General features: G+C 37.0%; 1 protein-coding gene across 1 annotated transcript; it reads left to right on the forward strand.

The window, feature by feature from the left end:
• Positions 1–3681: 3681 nt before the first annotated feature.
• Positions 3682–4519, forward strand: LOC125852400 (uncharacterized). Its single transcript, XM_049532139.1, has 2 exons — positions 3682–3861; positions 4188–4519. The coding sequence occupies exons 1-2, from the start codon at positions 3706–3708 to the stop codon at positions 4305–4307; spliced, it is 276 nt and encodes a 91-aa protein (XP_049388096.1). The 5' UTR covers positions 3682–3705; the 3' UTR covers positions 4308–4519.
• Positions 4520–22276: the final 17757 nt, after the last annotated feature.

Raw genomic sequence — 22276 nt, forward strand, 5'->3', positions numbered from 1 at the left:
CCAGCCCCCACCCCCCAAAAAAAATTTAAGTTTGTTTTTAAAATTATTTTCTACTCTAGTTTAAAATAAAAGATATTTCTCAAAAATATTTTTCATTCATAAGTCAAACACTAAAAATCTTTTCTGGAAAATATTTTCTACTCACCAACCAAACATGAGAAAATAAGTCAAAAATCAACTTGTTTTCCAGGAAAACTTTTTCTAGGAAAACATTTTCCATGGAAAACATTTTCCTTCATACCAAACACACCCATGGTGTTCATCAACCTAGAAAATACATACAACACAATCTCGAAAAAGGTTTCATGGAGATGCTTAGAGTCTAGAGCGGTACCTATGACATAAATTAGAGTGATTAAGGTCATGTACGATAGAGTGAAGATACGAAAGAGGACGGTGGGATGAGACTTGGAATACCCTCTTAGTTGAGGCGGGGCTTCATCAGAGATAAACTATCAGCCTATTTTGATTTGCCTTCGTGATGGATGAATTGCCACAACATATTCAATAGGAAGTACCATGGTGTATATTATTTGTAAATGACAGTATTGATCAATAAGACACATAACGAGGTAAATGGAGTGTCGCATGGAGTGCAAGTTTAGTGTCGCATAACATGAGGCGTATGGGGAAGTGAGGATTGATATAACAAGTCATCCTCATCCCCAAGAGAGCAAGCTTTTAGCCTCTTGGGTCTATAATTTAAGGAAATAGGGAGATCGATGGGGATGTGGCACACTGTATTTGAACCGGGGATGAAATGAAGACTCACATTCGACGTCCTATGTGATAAGAACATGTCACCGAAACTTGAAGTTAATTCCTATATAGTTGTTAGACTGACTATTTTGTACGGGGTTGAATGTTGGCTAGTCAAGAACTTTATTCAGAAGATGAAGGTAGCAAAAATGAGGATGCTTAGATGGATATGTGGGCATTCTAGAAGAGACAAGATTAGGAATGAAAATATACAGAGCAAGGTTGGAGTAGTCGTCGTAGTGGACAAAATGCAGGAGTGAGGCTGAGACAGTCATGTGAAGAGGAGGAACATAGATGTCCCAATGAGGTGCGAGAGATTGGCAGTGACGAGTTTGAGGAGAGATTGTGGTAGATCGATGAAGAATTGGAGGGGATGATTAGACCAGACAACTCTCTTCATCTCAGCGAAGACATGACCTTAGATAAGAGAACTTAAGGTCAAGGATTAGGATATACAATTATGAGGCAGTATAGTGTTTTCCCACTTCATATTGGTAGAGTAGTGTTTGCTTCCAACAGGCACGTAAGTGTACGTGGTTGTACAAGAATATAGAGACTCAAAAGAGTCGGATGTTGAACCCATATGCACATGTGATTTAGCAATAATCTAGTTTAATCTAATACCACAAATTTAAGCAAGTGTTGAAGTGACGAAGAGAAGATTATGGTTGTTAATTCTATCTAACTTAAAATAAAGATTGAAAGCAAATAAATTGGTTGTGATCACAGTTTGAGAGAAATTCCAGGGTTACAACTCTGTTATGCAATCATGTAAAGTATTCAATTTCATTGACTTAGTTTATTCATGTAGATGTTGATCTACGGGGTTAATAATATGATCATGGTCTTTCGAGCCTATAATCGTCTATCCACATTTACCTCACAACTACATCGTTTAGCGAAGATGTGATATCCAGCATGAATGTAACAATTGTCTTCTTGTTTTGTACCCAAGCAAGGCCTTCTAGGTACATATTCCTATCTTAGATGCAAATATGCTTTATTTTACTAAAGTAAAGCCTTACTCCTTATATTCTCCGTTCCATCTCAATGATTCGTTTTCCAAGTTCACTATATTTAAGTGGTAGCTAAGCATTAAAATAGTAAGCACAAGTTTATAAGTACAACTAATGATGATGAATAAACTTTGTCAACTCAATTATTTACTAAACAATCATCTATGGCCGTAACCCCAAAACAACGGTATTTATCTACTCATAAAGAACAGAAAAAGTAGAGAGAAAGAACCCTAATGATGTGGTCAATTCTCCATCTCGTGGCTCCCAAAAAGTGATCAACCGCCCTAAAAATGTCCAAGGGTTATATTTATAGTAATGGAAAATAACCCTCAATTCTAGTTGGGTTTGGACTTGGACTTTGTAGAATATTTTTTTCAGATACACTGTGGTGTTGCGTCCCACCCAATGCCCTAGTCAGGCTAGTGTGACACGCCATCAATGTGCTTTTTTCATCCTCTGAAGTTTGGGCTCTAGCATAGTGCGCCAAGTAGTGCTCAAATAAGGCTGGTGCATCGCACCAGCCAATGCTCTAGCTTGCTTCATTCAGAATTCTTTCCAACTTCGATCCTAAGTTTCGACATTGCGTCTTTTGGATTTTTTGGGTGATATTCTCCACCTTTTTTTTTCATACCTGAAATGCATCTAATCACATATTTTAGTTATTATAAAAAATATCATGAATATGAACAAACACAAGGTTATTAAACAATTATGGTCCTCAAAACAAGATGAAACATGGGTTAAAAGTGGCAAAATGGGCGTAGAAATTTTCCCATATAAAGTAAGGTTCTATTGTGGAGCACCTATATGTTCCCTTACTAGTATTATTACTATTATGCTAGCATTATCTTATTCGTCGATTTTAATACTTTAATACTATTGTTGTTTCTTTTATTTTTGTTATCGGTAAGATATGTACTATTCCATACTTTTTTTCTTTCATATTTTCATTTTAATCTTTTAATCTTGCATTTCTGTCAAACTATTTTTCTGTAAAATGATTTTCTTGAGCCAAGACAACAACTACAACATACCCGGTGGAATCCCACAAGTGGGGTTGGGGCGAGAGTGTTTCGAAAACAACCAACCCACAAATTCAATAAAAATCTGAAATCTATTTTACTTCAAAAAACATATAACTTTTTATAATTGAATTTTGGTACTCACTACTCCCTTCCATAGTTTTTTTGCTAAAATATGCAATTTTGATGAAATTATATTTAGTTTCTTAGTTAACTTTAATTTTCTTTCAAAAAAAAGTTAATAGCTTTTTTCTTAAATTTTTAAATTTTTCTCATCTTTGTTAAATAAAATGGTGCCATTTTCTTTAACCATCTTATTTTAGGATATTATATTATTCACAAAAAAAAAAAAAAGTGCAATGAACAAATTGTTTGTTGTGCTTGATGCTGCTTACACTATCGGCTATTACCATCATTCCCTATTTACTGATTGAACCCACTTGTTTAAAATCTTGGGTCTGCCACTGGTGGGACTATACTACGCATGTTGTTTTGGTTGCTTGAGACTTTGGGTCCAAGGAAGAAATACATTGTCTTTAGACTTGATGCTAATTACAGATTCATTTGGAATATTGTGTCTTTTCAGAGGTTCTTTCTCGTCAACTAATGTATATTGTTTGACATACTGCAATTTACTTAGTTGTAACTTTAGTAAATGCCTTCTTGAAACAACAATGCTTTTCATGACCTTCTGGAAAGTATGATAGAGCATGCAATTGGGTTAACATACACTCATTATTTCGCTTTTGACTTCCTTGAAGTATCATTATATATGACTTTCAGTCAGAGTACTTTACTAGCTTGGCTCACTGTATTCAGTTATGTCATGGAACAATGGAAATGTTTTTTACTCTCTGCGAGAAAATAAACAAAATTATCTTTAGCCTTTTTAATCCGTTGTTCCCATGCAGGATAAGAAGAAAGCAGTTCCTGTTAAGGGACCGGAAGTCAAGAGAACTAGAAGGGACCGTGGCGAACTGGAAGATATCATGTTCAAGCTTTTTGAAAGACAACCTAATTGGACTTTGAAGCAGTTAGTACAAGAGACAGATCAACCTGCGGTATGTTGTCTGATCAGGATGCCTTTTCTGTTATCAAATTCCTAGGTTATTTTTTTCTTTTTTTGGTCACACTTATTTTACTGGTTTTTTGGTTAATATTCATTGTTTTGTCTTGAGGTTAGTGTGGATTCACAGCTATAGCTCTTAGCATCCACGTCACATCACATAATTTTGCTTTCATGTTTTCTCAGATATGGACATTTTGCCCTCTCAGTGAGGGACGACAAAAGGAGAGGAAAAAATGATTATATTTCCTTTTGGTGCTGCTTGGTTGTATTTCTCCTTACGACATGATTTTGTATCTAATTATTTTACTTCTTTTGCAGCAATTTTTGAAAGAGATACTGAATGAGCTTTGCGTGTACAATAAAAGAGGAACAAACCAAGGAACATATGAATTGAAGCCAGAGTATAAGAAATCGGTGGAGGATACAGGTGCCGAATGAATTGTCCGGCTGTTTGAAAAGAAGAGTTTTAATAGAATTAGTGTCGTGAACGTTATACCTCTTTCACCAGTTGATAGGTGCTGTGGTATGTTATCATTGTAAATCATGAATGGATGTAGAGTTATGTGATTGGAATATATATGGAACCCACTAAATTACAGTATTACACTATCTCAGTTTTTTATTTTCTGATTTCTACTTCTATTTTCTAATTGACTCCCCCACTGTTAAGTTGTGCATTTATGCTTAGAGAGTTCTCCATCGTTTCGATGCTGAGTTTCTTCGCTTCCCATCATTATGGAAGTGTAAAACTGAAATGCTATGTCTGCACTTCATGTCAAATGGAAATGGTGACAGTGCTATGTGCTGTCTCCAATCTTGTTGTGCTAGGAATTCGTTTCTGTTTTGTAGTGTGAGATGAATAGACTTCCCTTATGTTGTGGTGAAGTGGTGGATAAATTTGAAATTGCCTTTGAATCAATGTTCTTCGTCTTTCTATATTTATTAACGTTGTCATTTTGTGGCAATTGCCTAAAAAATCAAATTGTCAATGATGATTAGCTTTATGTGATTTGCATGCTCCCATACGTTTTAGACTAAAATAGTTAGTCAGACATTATACGATCAAACATATGCAGCAGCACATGTGCTCCTTGTAGACTGAAGCTTCTTTATATGTTGAGTAGTCTCAATCGAGTTGAATCTTAGCAAGTGCTTGTATCTTCTCCTATCTGGTCTATATTTTGCCTAGGCTGCCTTTTACTTTGATGCCAATTACAAGTGGACTCTCTCTCACATCCAGTCTAGATGCCTGTTGAAAATTAAAAGGAATATTATGCATAGAAGTTGAACTGACTTGTGAGTTTGGATGACCTTGCTGATGTTTTTCCAGTGTTGAACAATGTTTCAGGATTGTTGGTGTCACACCTCTATGGTGTTTTCCAGTATACAGGCTTATGTTTAAAGAGTGTTTTTAATTGATGCGTCTACCTTATAGTGGACCACACAACCTGTAGATTTAAAGCACTGTGTGTTGGATTCTTTGAAGAATAATGAATCCTTCATTCATAAAATTTCCGTGGTCAAAACATTCTTTCATGTTACTTCATTAGTAATAACATCACAAATTGAAACTGGACTCTGGACTTTGAATACAATACATGCCGTCTTTCAGTCTGGATTCACAATTTGCTAAACAAGTGTCTTTTGGTAATTGCATCTCTAGTTTCTGTAGTCTCCAACATCTGTGTGCTTTGTCCTATTCATAATATCCCCAGCTTTAAATTTGAAAAAAGAAAAGCCACACAAAATGAACAATGGAAAATGACATTTTCTTGTGTCAAAAGGAATATTTTGTCACTTCCTTGAAAATTCAGCAACGTTATTAGGATGCTGTAACGTTGTGGGTTCATTTCCTTGCTGTCCCAATCCCACAAGGTGCGTGCGTGCGTGAAATAGTTTAGTTGGTACAATTCGAATTTCGAAAGTCAAACAATTTAACTCAAACTATTAATTTATGCATGAAATTTTTATTTTTCTGAAATAAAATTTATATATCTGGAAATGCATAAAAAAATACTACATGTCCAAATAATCAACAATTTCAAATATTTAAAAGATAATGAAAATATTACGGACAAAAAAAGACTTATTTAATTCTTGAAATTCAAAATGTGCCATATAAATTGAGACGCAGGGAGTGACAAGCTGCTAGTTTCCATATTAGTGCAAGCATTCATGCTGCAATCAAGGATCCTCTTTGCCTAAGCAAAAATTTAAAAAGTAGAAGCATCCCTCTAGCCTCTAGGTCTTATGAGTTCAAAATCTAGGATAGCAAAATCATGTATAATTAAATTGTTTGAAAGTAAAGAGGGGGGGGGGGGGGGGGGNTGAATTAAAATTCCTCCAGTCGACTTCCTGTATTGGTCAGACGACTTTCCTGCAAGTTAGTAACACAAATATAAAGTAATGATAAGTGCAGTAAGCAAACAACGCAGAGAGTTTTATACTAGTTTGGAACACCGATGTGGTGCCTACTTCCAGTCCCCTTGGGTTTCAAGGGTTTCCTTAAGAGCTTGAATAGAACTTGGACAATACAAAGTATATCGACTGTAAATCCTGTCTGATGTACAAATCAAAACTTCTACTTTGACACAACCTCTACTCATATAACCTACACTCAATTTCTTCTTTCTCTTTTCTTTTTTCAGTATACTCACGAGAATACAAAGCTTTTATGAAAGATGACAGAAGATAACAGTACAAGTTCAAGTGAGGTGCGTACTTCACATCTAACACTAAGGGTGGTTTATATAGGTAGACTATTGCTCTTGTAAGGAAAACCCAAGGATGTTTATCTCAATCAAGGATGTTGAGGGATCCATTGGTTGATGTGATTTGCTGAGTCATGTCCATATTAGATATGTGAATGATATAATCGCTTTGATTTCTTCTTGGTGAATATCTACTCGATACTTGTCCTGATTTGTTTTTCTTCCTTCCTTTGGTAGCTTGCTTGAATCTTGACTGGATTGCTGATTCTTCCTTCCTTTGGTAGATTGCTTGAATCTTTGCCTGGATTTCTGATTCTTGATTTCATCATATCAATCATGATCTGCTTGATTGATTCTGGAATCTTTTAATCATATCTTTCTTTCTTTAGATGCTCTAGGGGTTTGTTGATTCTTCCTTTCCTTTGGTAGCTTGCTTGGTTTGCTTTCTTTTTGATATCTTTGCGTGCGAAGGGTATGAGTGAATTTCTAAGTGTCGTTTATCAAAATCAACAAATGCTATGGAGTTAACAATCTCCTTCTTTTTGATAATGACAATTAAGTTCACAATTTTAATAAAATATTCTGAGAGACAATGAAACTTCCCTGATGTTCCTGTATGTAGATTTCGTTGGCCTTTGTAGCTCCCTTGTTTGTAAGACTCTTATGTATGTATTGGCTCTCCCCCTGTCTGTAAAACTCCTATGTATGTATTTGTTCCCCCTGCCTTCATGGAAATTGTGGGAGCAGAATAATCTCCCCCTTTGGCATAATAAAAAAGAAAACAACGCAAATATGATAATAACAACAAGTAGATGATAACAGAGTAGCAGTTAGGAGGATAACGCGTCCTCAATATGCAATCCAAAAGACAAAGATAGGGACAAACCCTATTGAAAGATAGTTAAAAAAAAAGAGTCCAGGGTTAGAAGTTAGCGGTTACCCAGAAAGTATTTGAGGGTGTTGATGACCTTTCCACATAAGGAGTCGTAAGAGCGTTCCACATTTCTTAAGAGACTGGAGTATAAGGTCTGAACCGTCACTGCAAGGTCGGTGTTGGAGGAATTGACTCCACTCTTGAGAGAGTCAACTTGTTGGATCAACTTGTTGACTGTGGAGATTCCTTCCTGCTTAATACCAGTCATAACAATGCGTAACTTACCGACGTCAGTGCTGGTATCCTTTTGTAGGTGAAAGACCTTCTCAACAACATCGTGAAGAGTTTCCAAACCACGTTCGACAACTAGGATGCGAGTTTTGAGTTCCTCAGTGTCCTATAGCAACAAGGCAGCCGACTCCACAGTAATTTTTATGGGTTTGACAGATTCAGACCTATCCTTTACAGAGTCCTTATTTACCCACTTGTTTTCTACCTGCACATACCCCATAATAGAGAAAGTACGAGTCATAACTAGCATTAACAACAACATGTGTAAACATAGAAAGATCTACGAGGCGATCCACAAAAATACGCGAGATGAGCAGCCCATATGGTAAACTTGCGGTAGCATTAGTGTCTTCAACACTTTCCAACATATATTCCTTGAACCACAATGCCCAATTGATACAGTACTTCTTAAATAGGCAGTAGAGAATAAACATGTCCCGAGTAGAGATGCTACTAAAGGATACTTTCTGGGAATAAGAGTGGTGGCAACAATATGTGCCAATATATGATGTTCATAACACAGAGATAAAGGCTCAAAATCAGATAAGTCAGAATTTGGTTCAACAACGGCTCTCGTAGCACCTTCCAGAGAAATTTCAAAGTCGTCAGGACAAACTACGTTCATATACAGTACAACACCAACAAATTTGGTAACAAAAACATCTTCAAACAACATTTGATTAATAATGATAGAACTCCCTATTACCAGGGTTTCCATCTCACAACTGTCAGGGGAATACGGAGGTTCGCATAGAAGAGACGAACAACTTATTCAAAAAATTCAAGATAGCACAAACTGAACAATAAGGATAATTTTTGAGCCTTGAGAAATGAACTTACCGGACAGTATGAGTCCCTTAGTTGATTGAGATTGATGACATGGCCGGGGACAATCGGTCAAGATTTGAAAGCATCATACATGTTATTCTGCTCGACTCCCCAAAAGTGTTGCATGTCCTCGGGAGAAAGATATCTTGAAGCGTTTGGTCACGATTTCTTTAGGGCCTTATTTTTGGCGGAAGAGGCTCTCTTCTTGGAGGAGGGGGAAGGAGAGCCCAACGATTCCTTAGACGAGTCAGAGGATAGGGACAAGACATCAACTTCAAATGAATAGGTAGGAGAGGGGTTTGGGAGAGAAGCCTTGGAGCGAGTTCTGGTCATGGTAGAATGAGGAAGAGAGAGAAAGAGAAGAGGGTAGATAAAGAGAAAGAAGGAAGGAGAACAGTTTGAAATGAAAAGGGAAAAGACAGAAAGGAAAAGAAAAGATGGGACTTTTATGGAGAAGAGGAAAGGGCAGAGCAAGTAATAATTATAGGCAGAAAATATGAAAATACAAAAGGAACATTAAACGCATGAAAGGAAAATAAATCATCTTAATTAAAGCACGTAATACCAAGACAATTTCTGAGAAAACAAAATCTTTCTTCTATCAAGGGTTTTGTAAAAATGTCAGCCAATTGATTTTAAGAATCAACAAACTCTAATGAAAAATTGATATTTTCAACATGGTATCGAATAAAATGATGCTTGATGTCAATATGCTTTGCCCTAGAATGATGCACAATATATTTAGAAAGACTAATAACAGTTGTATTATCACAAAAGATATGGACTACTTCATAAGAGAGATCATAATCAAGTAATTGATGCATTATCCAAAATAATTGAGTACCACAACTTCCCACGACTAGATATTCGGATTCCGTAGTAGATAATGCGACGAAAGTTTGTTTTTTGCCGTGCCAGGAGATCAATGATTGTCCTAAACTTTGACATTTTCCACTGGTACTTTTTCGATCATTTTATCATTTGCAAAGTCGGCATCTGAGTAACCAGTTAAATCAAAATGAGATGAGTGAGGGTACCATAGTCCTAATTCGGTGGTTCCAATCAAATAGCGAATGATCTGCTTTACTGCAGTGAGATGTGATTCCTTCGGGGAAGATTGAAATCTTGTGCAGTTGCATACACTGTACATGATGTCTGGTCGACTAGCGGTGAGATAGATTAGTAAACCAGCCATTCCTCTATACATTTTTTCATCCACATCTTTCCTTGGTGCATCTGTTTCAAGACACGTGGAGGGACTCATTGGAGTTCCAAAGGCTTTTCGTTTTTTGAGGCCGAACTTCTTGATAAGTTCCTTGGTATATTTTGTTTGACTAATGAACGTTCCATTAGTTGACTGCTTGATTTGTAGTCCAAGGAAGAAGGTGAGCTCTCCCATAAGGCTCATTTCAAATTCTCCTTTCATAAGGTTTGCAAAATTCTCACACAAAGATGGGTTAGAGCTTCCAAAGAGAATATCATCAACATAAATTTGAACTATAAGAATATATAAATCTGATCTTTGAAAAAAAAGAGTTGTGTCAATTTTCCCCCTTTGAAAATTATTTTGAAGTAAAAAGGTGCTTAGTCTCTCATACCAAGCTTTGGGAGCATGTTTGAGACAATAGAGCGCTTTGGAAAGTTTGTAAACAAAATCAAGGCAAGAAGGATTTTCAAACCCGGGGGTTTGTTTGACAAAAACTTCTTCTTTTATGAAACCATTTAAAAATGCACTTTTTACATCCATTTGAAAAAGTTTAAAGCGCTTAAAATATGCATATGCAAGTAAAATTCGAATAGATTCTAACCTTGCTACCAAAGCAAAAGTTTCATCGTAATCAATACCTTCCTGTTGGGAATATCCTTGAGCAACTAGTCTTGCTTTGTTACGAATGACTTTTCCATCTTCTTTATCTTATTTCGAAAGACCCACTTGCTTCCAATTACGAAACAATTTTTCTGCCTTTCAATGAAAGTCCATACCTGGTTTCTTTCAAATTGGTTGAGTTCTTCTTTCATTGCTTGTCTCAGGATTCATCTTCCATTGCCTCATTTATACTCTTGGGTTCAATTTGAGACACGAAATCTACATATGCTTGTTTTCTCAATGAAGCTCTAGTCTGTATTGAGTCAGTTGGTTTACCCATGATGAAGTCATTTGGATAGCTAGCGCTATGTCTCCATTCTCTGCGAATACTTGTATTTTCGGTTGGACTAGTCGACTTTGGTTCTGGAGTAGTCGACTCTTCTATTGTAATTTTCTCAGGAGTGTTTGAGAGATTCTCAGTGCTCACTATCAGAGCAGTTTCATCATTTGTAGATTCTATTTCTTGCATCCTTGGGTTATTGTCATAAAAAAACAGCATGAACAGATTCTTCCACACTTAGGGTTGGTTTATTAAAAACTCGAAATGCATGACTGACTGGTGCATAACCTAAGAATATACCTTCATCGCTTCTTGGATCAAACTTACCCAGATTTGTCTTACCATTGTTGTGAATGAAACATTTCCATCCGAAAGGATGAAAATAGCTAATATTTGGTTTCTTACCTCTTCATTCATATGGAGTTTTCTTTAAAATCAGTCTGATAAGGCACCTGTTCAAGATATGACATGCAGTACTTACGGCCTCTGCCCAAAAGTGATCAGGAAGATTTCGGTCAAGAAGAATGGTTCTGGCGGTGTCTTGTAACGAACAATTTTTCCTTTCTAGCACACCATTTTGCTGAGGTGATCTAGGAGATGGAAATTTTTGAGTGAAACCAATTTTATTACAGAATTCCTTGAATGCTTTATTTTCAAACTCTCCACCGTGATTGCTATGAACTCTGGAGATGAGGTATCCTGCTTCTCTTTGTACTTTTCTACAAAACACTTCAAAGTTAGAGAAAGCTTTGTTTTTATGAGATAAGAATATTACCCAAGTGAATCTTGTAAAATCATCAACGATGACAAAAATTGTATCTTTTACCACCAATGCTAGCAGTTCGAGTGGGACAAAAAAGATCCATATGAAGAAGTTGCAAAGGTTTAGTTGTACTTACTGTATCCTTGATCTTGAATGAAGAATGAGTTTGCTTACCAAGTTGACAGGCGTCACATATATGATCCTTTCGAATTTTAACTTTGGAAGTCCAATGACTAGTTCAAGTCTGGACAATTTTTCTAAGGCATGCATACTTGTGTGACCAAGTTTTCCATGCCATAGCCAGGATTCATTTGATACTACAGTTAGACATGTAAGTGCTGGTAAGTCTACATTGTTTAGAACGTAGATGTTATCAACACGATCTCCAATAATTGTGAAGTCCTTAGTCGCATGTCTGATGGTGCAAGTTGTAGCGCTGAATGAGAGTTTGAATCCAACATCACATAGTTGACTGATGCTAAGCAGGGTGTGTTTAAGTCCCTCCACTAGGTATACTTTTGATAGATCACATGATGATGTAAGAGTGATAGATCCAACTCCTACTACTTCTCCTTTTGCATTGTCACCAAACCGTACATATCCTCCATCGATTTTGTTGAGAGTTTCGAAATTTTCTTCTTTTCTGCACATGTGTCTGGAGCATCCACTGTTTATTATCCACATTCCCTTTTTGTAGGTTCTTTTGGTCTGATCCTGCAAAACAAGTAGATTAATTTCTTTTAGGTACTCAAGTATTTTTGGGTCCTTGAGGGTTAGGATTAACAACTTTTGTTCTCCAAATCCATTTTCATGAAGAAAATTTCCTGCAGTTAAAAGATTTGTGACCAATGTCACCACAAGTATAAGAGGAGAAATTAACAAAAGTTTCATGATGAATTTGAGAGAAAGATTTGTTAGATCTAATGGAGCCATGGTTAGGGGAATTTCTGATGAAGTTAAGATTAGATCTGTTAGATCTAATAGAGCTATGACTGGGAGATTTTCTGATGCTATTCAGTTGCATCATTACTTCTTCTAGTTCCTCTTCTAGTAAGTCGGTTTCAATTTGACTTGCTTCTAGAAGTATTTGCCAGTCCATTTTTTACAAATAGTAACTTGCATATGATCAGGAAGGGTTAGCGTTAAAGCCAGGGCATCCAACACATCAACTTTCTTATTTTTCGTTCTAGGTACATATTGAAGGGTTACATCTCCAAGCCATCCTATCACCTTTTGAGCATAATCATGATAAGGGTGCAATTCGGGATTTTTTACCTCATAACTTCCCAAGAGTTGATTGATCACCAACTCAGAGTCAAAAAAGACTTGTAAGTGTAATTGCTTCATATCGAAAACTATTTCAAGTCCAATTATCAACGTTTGGTATTCAATGACATTGTTGGAGCAACATTGCTTCAAAGTAAAAGAGAATGGTAGAATCTCTTCTTGTGAAGTTATGAACACCACGCCAGCGCCAGCTCCGCCACGATGTGCAGCCCCATCAAAGTATATTTTCCAAGGGTGTTGAATTTCAATATACATCGCATCTTCATCAGAAAGTTGATCAGTTAACTCCCAATCATCTGGTATTGGATGGTTTGTTAGGAAATCTGCTAATACTTGTACCTTCACAACTTTCTGAGGGATGTACACGATATCAAAGTGTTGGAATTGGAGCTAGAATCTTGCTAGTCAATCACTAAGGACAAGTTTCGACATAACAAACTTGATGGGATTTTCCTTAGAAATAAGGCGAACAACATGAACTTGAAAATAATGCTTAATCCGTTGACTTGAGAAGACTAGTGCTAAGCACAACTTTTCAATTGGCGATTAGTTTTGCTCATTTGGTGTTATCATTCTTCTTAATTAATAAAGAAAGTTTTCTTTGCCTTCACTATTCTCTTAAGCTAATAGGGCTCCTACAAACCTTTATTTTGCCGCAATGTAGATTATCAATGGCTTTCCAGGTATAGGGGTTGCCAGAATTAGATGTTTCGCTAGATATGATTTGATACTTTTAAAGGCATCGCTACATGTTTGGTCCCAATTATAAGGATCACCTTTCTTCATGAGATGACCGAATGGTTGGCATCTTTCCGCTAGATTTGAGATGAACCTCCTCAACTAGGCTAACTTTCCTTGGAGACTTTTGAACTCATGAATATTTCGAGGCTTAGGCATCTTCGAAATTACATCAACTTTGGATTGATCAATTTTAATTCCTCGATGTCTCACAATGAAGCCAAGGAACTTTCCAGAAGTAACTCTGAAGGCACACTTCAATGGATTCATCCTTAGTTGATATCTTTAGAGTAACTCAAGCACCATTCTTAAGTATTTCAAAGGATCACCCATCTTTCTCGACTTTACCACCAGGTCATCAACATAACATTTAACATTTTTATGGAGCGAGTCATCAAATATATTTTGCATGGCCCTTTGATATGTAGCACCAACATTCTTCAAACCGAAAGGAATCACCTTATAGCAATAAATACCTTTAGGCGTGCAAAATGTTGTGTGTTCTTCATCCTTTGGTGCCATGCAGATTGATTATAGCTAGAAGAACCATCCATGAAAGACATTACCTCATATCCAGTTGTCACGACCCAGGGGTACCCCCTAGATGTAACAAGGCGTACAAGACCCCAAGAGGCCTCATACAAGCCACTTAGCTTTCATAACATACGATAATAGAAATGAGCGGAAATTTAAAACATTTTCAACAACACTAAAGTTTCATATCAAAAGCAGAAGTCTATTACACTTTGTCTCAAAACCATCTAAAACATAAATATCTTGGGACACAGCCCATACAACAATGTTCAAAACATAAAATGAAAGAAAATAAGAGAAATGATGGCCAAATCCTCGAATGCTACGAGGGCTCACCAATCTGCAAGTCTTTCTTTTACTAAGATCCTAGCCACAGGAATGAGAATCGATATCGCCGGACCCTACATTTGGATAAGAAATGTAGGCAAGAGTATGCATTAGTACAAACATGTACTAAATATGATAGCTTGCATAAACATCAACATAAGCATAAGAGTTAGACAACATAAGCATAAACAATGATCAACATAAGTGAATCTCATCTTAAAACATACTTACGATACTTCCTTGAAGTAACCTTGTTTCATCATAACTATGCTAACTTGATATGAGAAGTAGTCAATTCTTAGTCGTTCTTATTATCCATGGAAGGGCACATCATCGTGTCAATCCAAGCTATCCATGGAATGGTATCATCTCCTTACCAATCCAAGCTACCATGGAAATGTATCATATTACCAATCCAAGCTACCATGAAAAGGTATCATATTACCAATCCAAGCTACCATGGAAATGCATCATCTCCTTACCAATCCAAGTTACCATGAAGAGATCTCATATTACCAATCCAAGATACCATGGAAATGCATCATATATCTCATATTACCAATCCAAGATACCATGGAAATGCATCATATTACCAATCCAAGCTACTATGGAAAGGCATCATCTCCTTACCAATCCAAGCTACCATGAAGAGGTCTCATATTACCAATCCAAGCTACCAGGGAAAGACATCATCTCCTTACCAATCCAAGCTACCATGAAGAGGTCTCATATTACCAATTCAAGTTATCCATGAAGAAGCATCTCATTATGCTAATCCAAGTTATCCATGAAGAAACATCTCATTAGGCTAATCCAAGTTATCCATGAAGAAACATCTCATTAGGCTAATCCAAGCTATCCATGAAGAAGCATTTCATTATGCTAATCCAAGCTAGGTTTTATTATCACAGTTCATAAATTCCTTGATACATTTTAGGTGAGCAAGTCTTTCAACCTAGAATAATTATATGTGAGTAAACCTTTCACATTCATGCATTCAAACATTCATAAGGTAAATCATGTGGGTAAATCCCTTCCACAACAATTCTATCTAAAATCAACAATCATCATATAAACTTTACTCTCAAAGACCTAATAATCACAATTCATCATATATGAGTCAATCTCAAGCAATTCATATCTATATACTTCAATCTCAAAGCAATCTACCATGTTCCTTATCAATCCTATAAGAATACATCTAAATCCATAATTTCCCCTTTCAGGCATAAAACCCATTTACATCAATTTCACCTTAGAATCATGGGTTAAGCATGGGTACATGTAAATTTACCCTAAAAATATGTAATCCTATCAATTCAAGCATAAACAATCATAACCCAATCATTTTAATCAACATTCATCAATACCCACAACATTAGAAGAAAACCCTAACTCAATTGGAGAATTCATCTTTTCAATTGGGGAATCTTAAGGGGCTCCATGGACAAAAGAATTCCATGGATGAAAAGCCATCATACCTTAATAAAAAGGCCCACAAATTCTTGAGTAATGGAGACTTTACCTTGATCCTAGCTTGAACTCTTTCTTCTTCTTCAAGTTCTAGAGAGAGAAATATTTGAGAGGAAGAACTTGAGATTTCTTTTGGGGTTTTGGAAATAATGACTTGAATGGGTGAGTTTTGAGGTTAAAATCACTTATATATGGGTCCTAGGCTTGGGTAAAATGACATAGTATTAATCTAATTAAAACCGGAAAAGACCCATTTAGCCCATAACTTATAATGGACTACCTTTCACCACGTGAGGCTCCACGAGCCGTGGTGCCATCCATCGTCTTGGACCAGTGTCTTGGCAACCACCACTTAACCCCTCTCAACCTAACTCAAGATCACTCCCACTCCCACGGTCTGTGGTGGCCTTCACGAGCCGTCTAGTGGCTCGTGGGAGGGTCATAATCTTAGGCAACCTTGGGGAGCACACTGCCTAGCCACCACGCCCATCACCACGACCCGTGGTCCCCACCACAAGGCGTTAAGGTGATCATGAGAGGTGAGGCAGCTTTGTTAGCTACTGCCTAAGGTCTACAGACACCACCGCGACTCGTGGTGCCCTTCACGACTCGTATGGCTTTCATGGAGGGTTCTAAGGATAAATCCTAGGTTTGTAACCTCTCCTTTGGAGATACTTCTTTAAGTATGTTTTAGTTCATTGGATATGGAGATTGCTACTAGAACCCTTGACTCAACTATGTGAAGGTTTCCATCTCATGAGACCTAACTTTGGGAAAATCTACACTCTACTATGTAAGAGTTTCCCCTTTTCTTGGATAGTCCTCACATCAACTAGGTGTGGTTCTCCTTTCAACTTGGAGCCCGGACCCTACCTTGTGTGACCCTCTATTCCCATTGTCAATATCCACTTGGGGCTTCGAACATACCCTAAGGTTTATTCTATTAATCCTTGATTAGTACTCATGTCTCATGGCCCTTGCTTAGGCTATTAGATTTTGAGGTGTTACACCAATGGTGGCATCAATCATCAACTCTGAAATGGGAAGAAAGAACTCATCTTTAGGACATGCATTATTGAGATCCCTGAAGTCAACACAAACTCTAATTTCGTCATTCTTCTTCTTTACATGAATAATACTTGAAATCCATGTAGGATATTTAACTTCACAATTGAATCCTGCCTCAATGAGTTTGTTAACTTTATTTTCTATCAATGGAACGAAGTCTGACCTAACACATCTCCAGGCTTGCTTAACTAGACGAGCATCATTTATGACTGGCAACTGATGGACTGCTACTTAAGGATTCAAGCTAGGCATTTCTTTATAACTCCAAGTGAAGAAATCCTTATATTCTTTGAGTATATTCACATAAGATATTTCTTCATCAACTTCTAGAAAGGTGCTCAAGAAAGTTGGCCTTGGGTCTTCATTAGTGCCAAGGTTAACTTCCTTTAAGGGATCTATTGTGGTCTCTACTCCTTGTTCATGTTCTGGTGCAGCATCTCCCTCTTTTAGAGGATCATTGTCATTAACAGATATATGATGACACCAGACAATATCTTCCAACTCTTCATCAATCTTCATTTTAGGCAAGGCATTATGCTTACTCTGGATCGTAACATGAGATGAGAAGACTACACTTTCTTTATCTTCCTCACGCTCCTTGGTGTAAACCATAGTTTGAGCTTTTACCTTGAGTTCCTCCTTATATGAAACCATAAGTTTCACTCGTCGCCTCATCCTAGAAGGAATCAAACTTTTGAAATCGTTTTGGATCATAGGTGAAGCAAGCGTTGTCACTCTTAGGTAACTTCTTCGATGCTTGTTATTCTCTTTCTTCAATGGACCTAACCTCTCAAATATAAAAGTTCTTGTAGTTGGTTTTCCAAGTCGATCAAAGACGGAAGGCCTTTTATTGGAAGCAACAAACTCATCTTCTATAGTGATGTAGTTATTGTTGCCCTTCTTATGGAGATGCGAACTGGTAGTGGTTGGCAATAGACTAGGCATTTACGTGCTTGCCTGATTGTATCTTCTAATGGGAGTTTCCCTAACATTGATGGCTCATTAGGGTTGTATCCATCCTTCAAAAATAACTTGTAAGCATTAGGATCAAAACTTTCTCTTGTGCGTTTCATAGAGAGTCCACATCTCGCACTTGATTTTGAGTAACTGTCTTTCTGGGGAGTTTCGAAGACAAGTTTATTGCATCGATCCATCTGATAGGAAGAGTTAGGCCTCTTAATGCATGTTCTTGAAGGTTATATGATTGACCTTATTATTTCTTCACCTTTGGAACGTAGTGAAGTACAGAAGTCAACTTCTTCTTCACAGACATTATATTCCCTTCATTCACAATGGGACAAGGTGCTTTAGTGTCAACTTTTACCTTTTTGACAACCACAACAATTATTTTGCTTGTGATATTATTAGACTTGATTGATTTAACATCATTATATTTTGTCCCTTTGACAATATAACTCTTCAAGTAGAATTTTGCATCATCGAAGTGTGTTTCAACTTCAGTGAAAGGATTATCGACCGCAACTATCTGCCTTTCAATCCCACCTTTGAGATACTTTAAGCATTGATAGTAAGAAGATGAGACAATTTTATTCTCACGTACCCAAGTCCTGCCAAGTAATATATTGTACGAATTCTTTGCGTCGATCGCATGCATCCATGCGATTAATATCAAATCTTCCATATAGATTTCTAATTTAATAGAGCTATGGACCTTTGTTCCCCTTGATTGAATCCTTGTATCAACAAATGACTTTCACTAAGTTCTTCAGTCGTTATGCCGAGTTCCTTCAATGTGTTGATAGGTAGAATGTTGACTCCAGATCCTTCATCAATTAAGATTCTATTTATCTTCTTTTCTAGCACATGACCCACCATATACAAAGGACGATTGTTTAGTGTTTCACCAAATAGAATGTCATTATCTATTAATGTGATTTTTGTATCACAAGCATGTAGTTCTTGGGAAGAAGATTCAATAGGTTTTTTGAAATACTAAGGATACATCATTGATGAGATTTCCCTTGTTGCTCCTTCTTCGTCACTAGGAGACACTTTTGGTGAGGATTCACTCGTTGTTCCTTCTTTGCCAGTAGGAGACGCCTTCATTGTTTCTTCTTTATTAGCATTGAAACATGATGCCTTGACATTGTCTTGAGTAGACTTTGTGCAAAATGAACTTGATAATTATTCCTCTAGAGTCACAGGACATCGGGGTTTTCGATGGTGATGCAGTTTTACCTTTGCGCTCTTTGGGCACTTGATTGATTTTTGTTTCTCCAAATTCCTTATCATCTTCCTTCTAATCGGCTGCTCAAATGATTCTTTTCGTAAGCTTGACTTGTTGCATCTTCGCTTCGTCACAAGAATCCATCCTTCATCACCATCTAATCAACTTGATATTTGTCTTGCTCCAATGACTTCTCATGCGTTTTAGAGATATATATTTGGACCAGATCGAGCGAGATGAATGTGATAGAGATTTTTTTATAACTAGCCTTCTTATCATCAAGGACAATTTTCTTTTCGTTAACTAGTCGCATCACTCTATCCTTGAAGACAAAACATTTTTCAAGAGGATGACTCACAAGTTTGTGATACTTGCAATAATTTGAGTCATCAATTTTTCCAACTTCATTAGGTCACTTCATCTCTGGAAACTCAATGAGCTTTAACTCGAGCAACTCATCAAAAATCTCAGAAATGTCAAAATCCAAGAAGGGATATTATTTTCCTTTCATCTCCCTTAGTGTCGACCTTTGATTTGAACGTGCTTGGAAAGTCGTTTTGACACTTTGCTTCATGCCTTCATTCGTAGTGAACTTCATAGTTAAAACATTAACATTCATGGATTCTTTGTTGTCGTTCTTGGGCACAAATTTGCTCTATTTCCTGGGTTCCTGCTTGTCCCTTCCTTTGCGAGTATCATGGACAAACGTCATATCTTTTCCAATAGAGGACATGCTCAAATCGATATCATGAGCGCGATTAGCTAGATCTTCCAAGGATTTTGGTTTTAATTCCTTGTAAAATGTAAAGAAGCTCTCAGTGCATCCCTTAGATACACATTTCTATCGTAGAAGCTTCACTAAGCCTATCCTTAGAATTCAGGCTCGCGTTCCTCCATCGATTTTATAAAATCTATAATCGGTTCATCCTTCCTTTGGCGAGTATTCGTGAGTTCAACCATGCTCACCGTATGTCTCGTGCTATAGATGCGATTGAGAAATTGGTGCTCTAGTTGCTTGATGAGCCTGAGATTTCGACTCATTTAGGGCTTTGTTTTGATAGTTTTATTGCCCTCAATGCCAAATTTATGAGCTAAACTGATGTTTTAAATGCTAATGTGTAGATCAAAAGGCAAAAGAGCAAAGTAGGGACATCAATGGACAAAAGAAAGAAGAAAAGTAAAGCTGATGACTGCCGAAGACATTTGGCAACTCGCCGAGTAGTCCTTTCGCTCGCCTAAAGTCACAGTGTGCCAAACCTTCAAGAAGAGAAAGTGGTAGAGGTAACATACCCTTGGGCAAACCGCTGAATGGTGTGGCTAAGGAGGCTCAGATCACCTAATATTACAGTACGGTTGGTAAAGACACAAGCAAAATGACGATTAGCAAGGACAAAATGGCGCATCGCCGATCATGTCAGCGATCCCGACCTCGATCGCCCAAGTTTACAACACTTAATAGTGAAAATGCAAGATACAAGGGCGAGTAAAAAGAGCGTTTGGCGTGTCCCCGATTGACTCGGCGACACTCGACTTATACCGCCGAACGACCTAGAGGCAAAATTCTGAGAAAGTATAAATGGATTTTTAAGAAAAGATCAGAGCATCCTACTATTTGTAAAACTCATACTTTGAACGAAAACATTGTTCTTGCTTAGTTTTGAAGCATTTTCGAGTAATTTTTGAATTGGATTTTGGAATTGAAGCTACATTGAATCATTGTAAGGATTTGGAGATTAATACCCAACTATGAAGAAGGTAATTGGTATTGATTTTTTGCTTCTTATGATGTGTAGCTAAAATCCCCACTCTTGTGGGTGTGATAATATGCCTAATTGTCTAATTTAGCTTATGGGTGTTGTTGACACCCAATTTTGACCCTCCATGACAAGAATTAACTTTCGAGTTTCTTTAATTTCAAATGATTTGAATAATTGATTTATAAAAGATCAAAATATTTTTCAAACTTTTTGAAGTTATTTTAGACATTTTTATAGCATTTTAAGTTATAAACAGATTTTGTATAATTGCATATATAATTAGGAATATTTTATAAATATTTAAAAAAATAATAAAAGAAAAAGAGATTTTACTTTACTTTAGTTTAAATCATAATTACAATTTTAAGTTAATTAGTTTATATTCAAATAAATCACCTTAATCAAATTGATTATTTTATTTCATTAAGACTAAAAAAACTCGTTAAATAATTTCTATATATTCGTCTTATTTAGTTTGGACGAGTTCTCCAATTAACTTCAATTGGGCTAAGTTTTAAACCTCAATTGGTTATATTTCAATTGCAAATATAGCCATGTATTAGCTTGAGTTCCAATTCTTTTAAGACCCAAAATTTGGGCCATTTTGTCAGCCCAATTCGCTTTCCAGAGACCCAATCCAATTCCAATCAGCTTTAATTCCCGACCCAGCCCACTCTTTTACTTGACCCGGCCCATTCCAAAGCGTAGAAACCCAGCAATTCCTATCTCCTCTCTCACGATTGACAGCAATGTCAAAAGAACGTCAACAACAACAACAAGGACACGACGTCAACTCAGTAGCCAAACGGAACAGCACACGGCATGTACACGATGCCAGCTACGCGTACAATAGTACGCTGCATTTTTTCGTTGTCTTCCTCTTTCCCCCGACAAACAGTACGCGTAGTACTATTCCAGCGCCGATTCCAGCAGGCAACTTCATCCTTTAAAGCCAGGTGGCGTGATCTCTTCGTCCCTTTATCCTCGCCTCAAGATCGAACGACCCTTGTTGTTTAGCCGTTGGAACTTGTTGACAAATTGGTGAATTTTCGTACTATTCCAGCTGGTTTATTCCTTATCCTTGAAGAATTTTTTTTTTAATTCGAGTTTGGAATCACCCAATTCTTCACCCGTTTCCCCCCCCAAAACAACCCTAGAAATTCCTCCTATAAAAGCCCCTCATCATCATTGTTAGAGGGAGGGACAACTTACATTGAGTTGTGAAAAAAGTTGGAAAAAGTTAGTAAGAGTTTATAGAGGAAAGAATTTCAAAGCTTAAGTCGCATAAGAAATACCCCTCAGCTAGTTTCTCTTTTTCCCTCGTTCATGGGCTGCTAGGACTCATAGGAACTCTTGAAATTCGAAGTCGGTGGTGAAGTCCTCTGTAGCTCATTGTTGTCTTCGTTCGTTGCCCGGAAAGA

This window comes from Solanum stenotomum, unplaced genomic scaffold, assembly GCF_019186545.1.
Source record: "Solanum stenotomum isolate F172 unplaced genomic scaffold, ASM1918654v1 scaffold34849, whole genome shotgun sequence".
Classification (NCBI taxonomy): domain Eukaryota; kingdom Viridiplantae; phylum Streptophyta; class Magnoliopsida; order Solanales; family Solanaceae; genus Solanum; species Solanum stenotomum.

Excerpts from the sequence above, each read along its gene's own strand:
- LOC125852400 (XM_049532139.1), top strand. The coding sequence starts at position 3,706 with ATGCAGGATAAGAAGAAAGCAGTTCCTGTTAAGGGACCGGAAGTCAAG. Across the intron at positions 3,862-4,187 it reads AAGAGACAGATCAACCTGCG|CAATTTTTGAAAGAGATACT; the intron begins GTATGTTGTCTG and ends CTTCTTTTGCAG.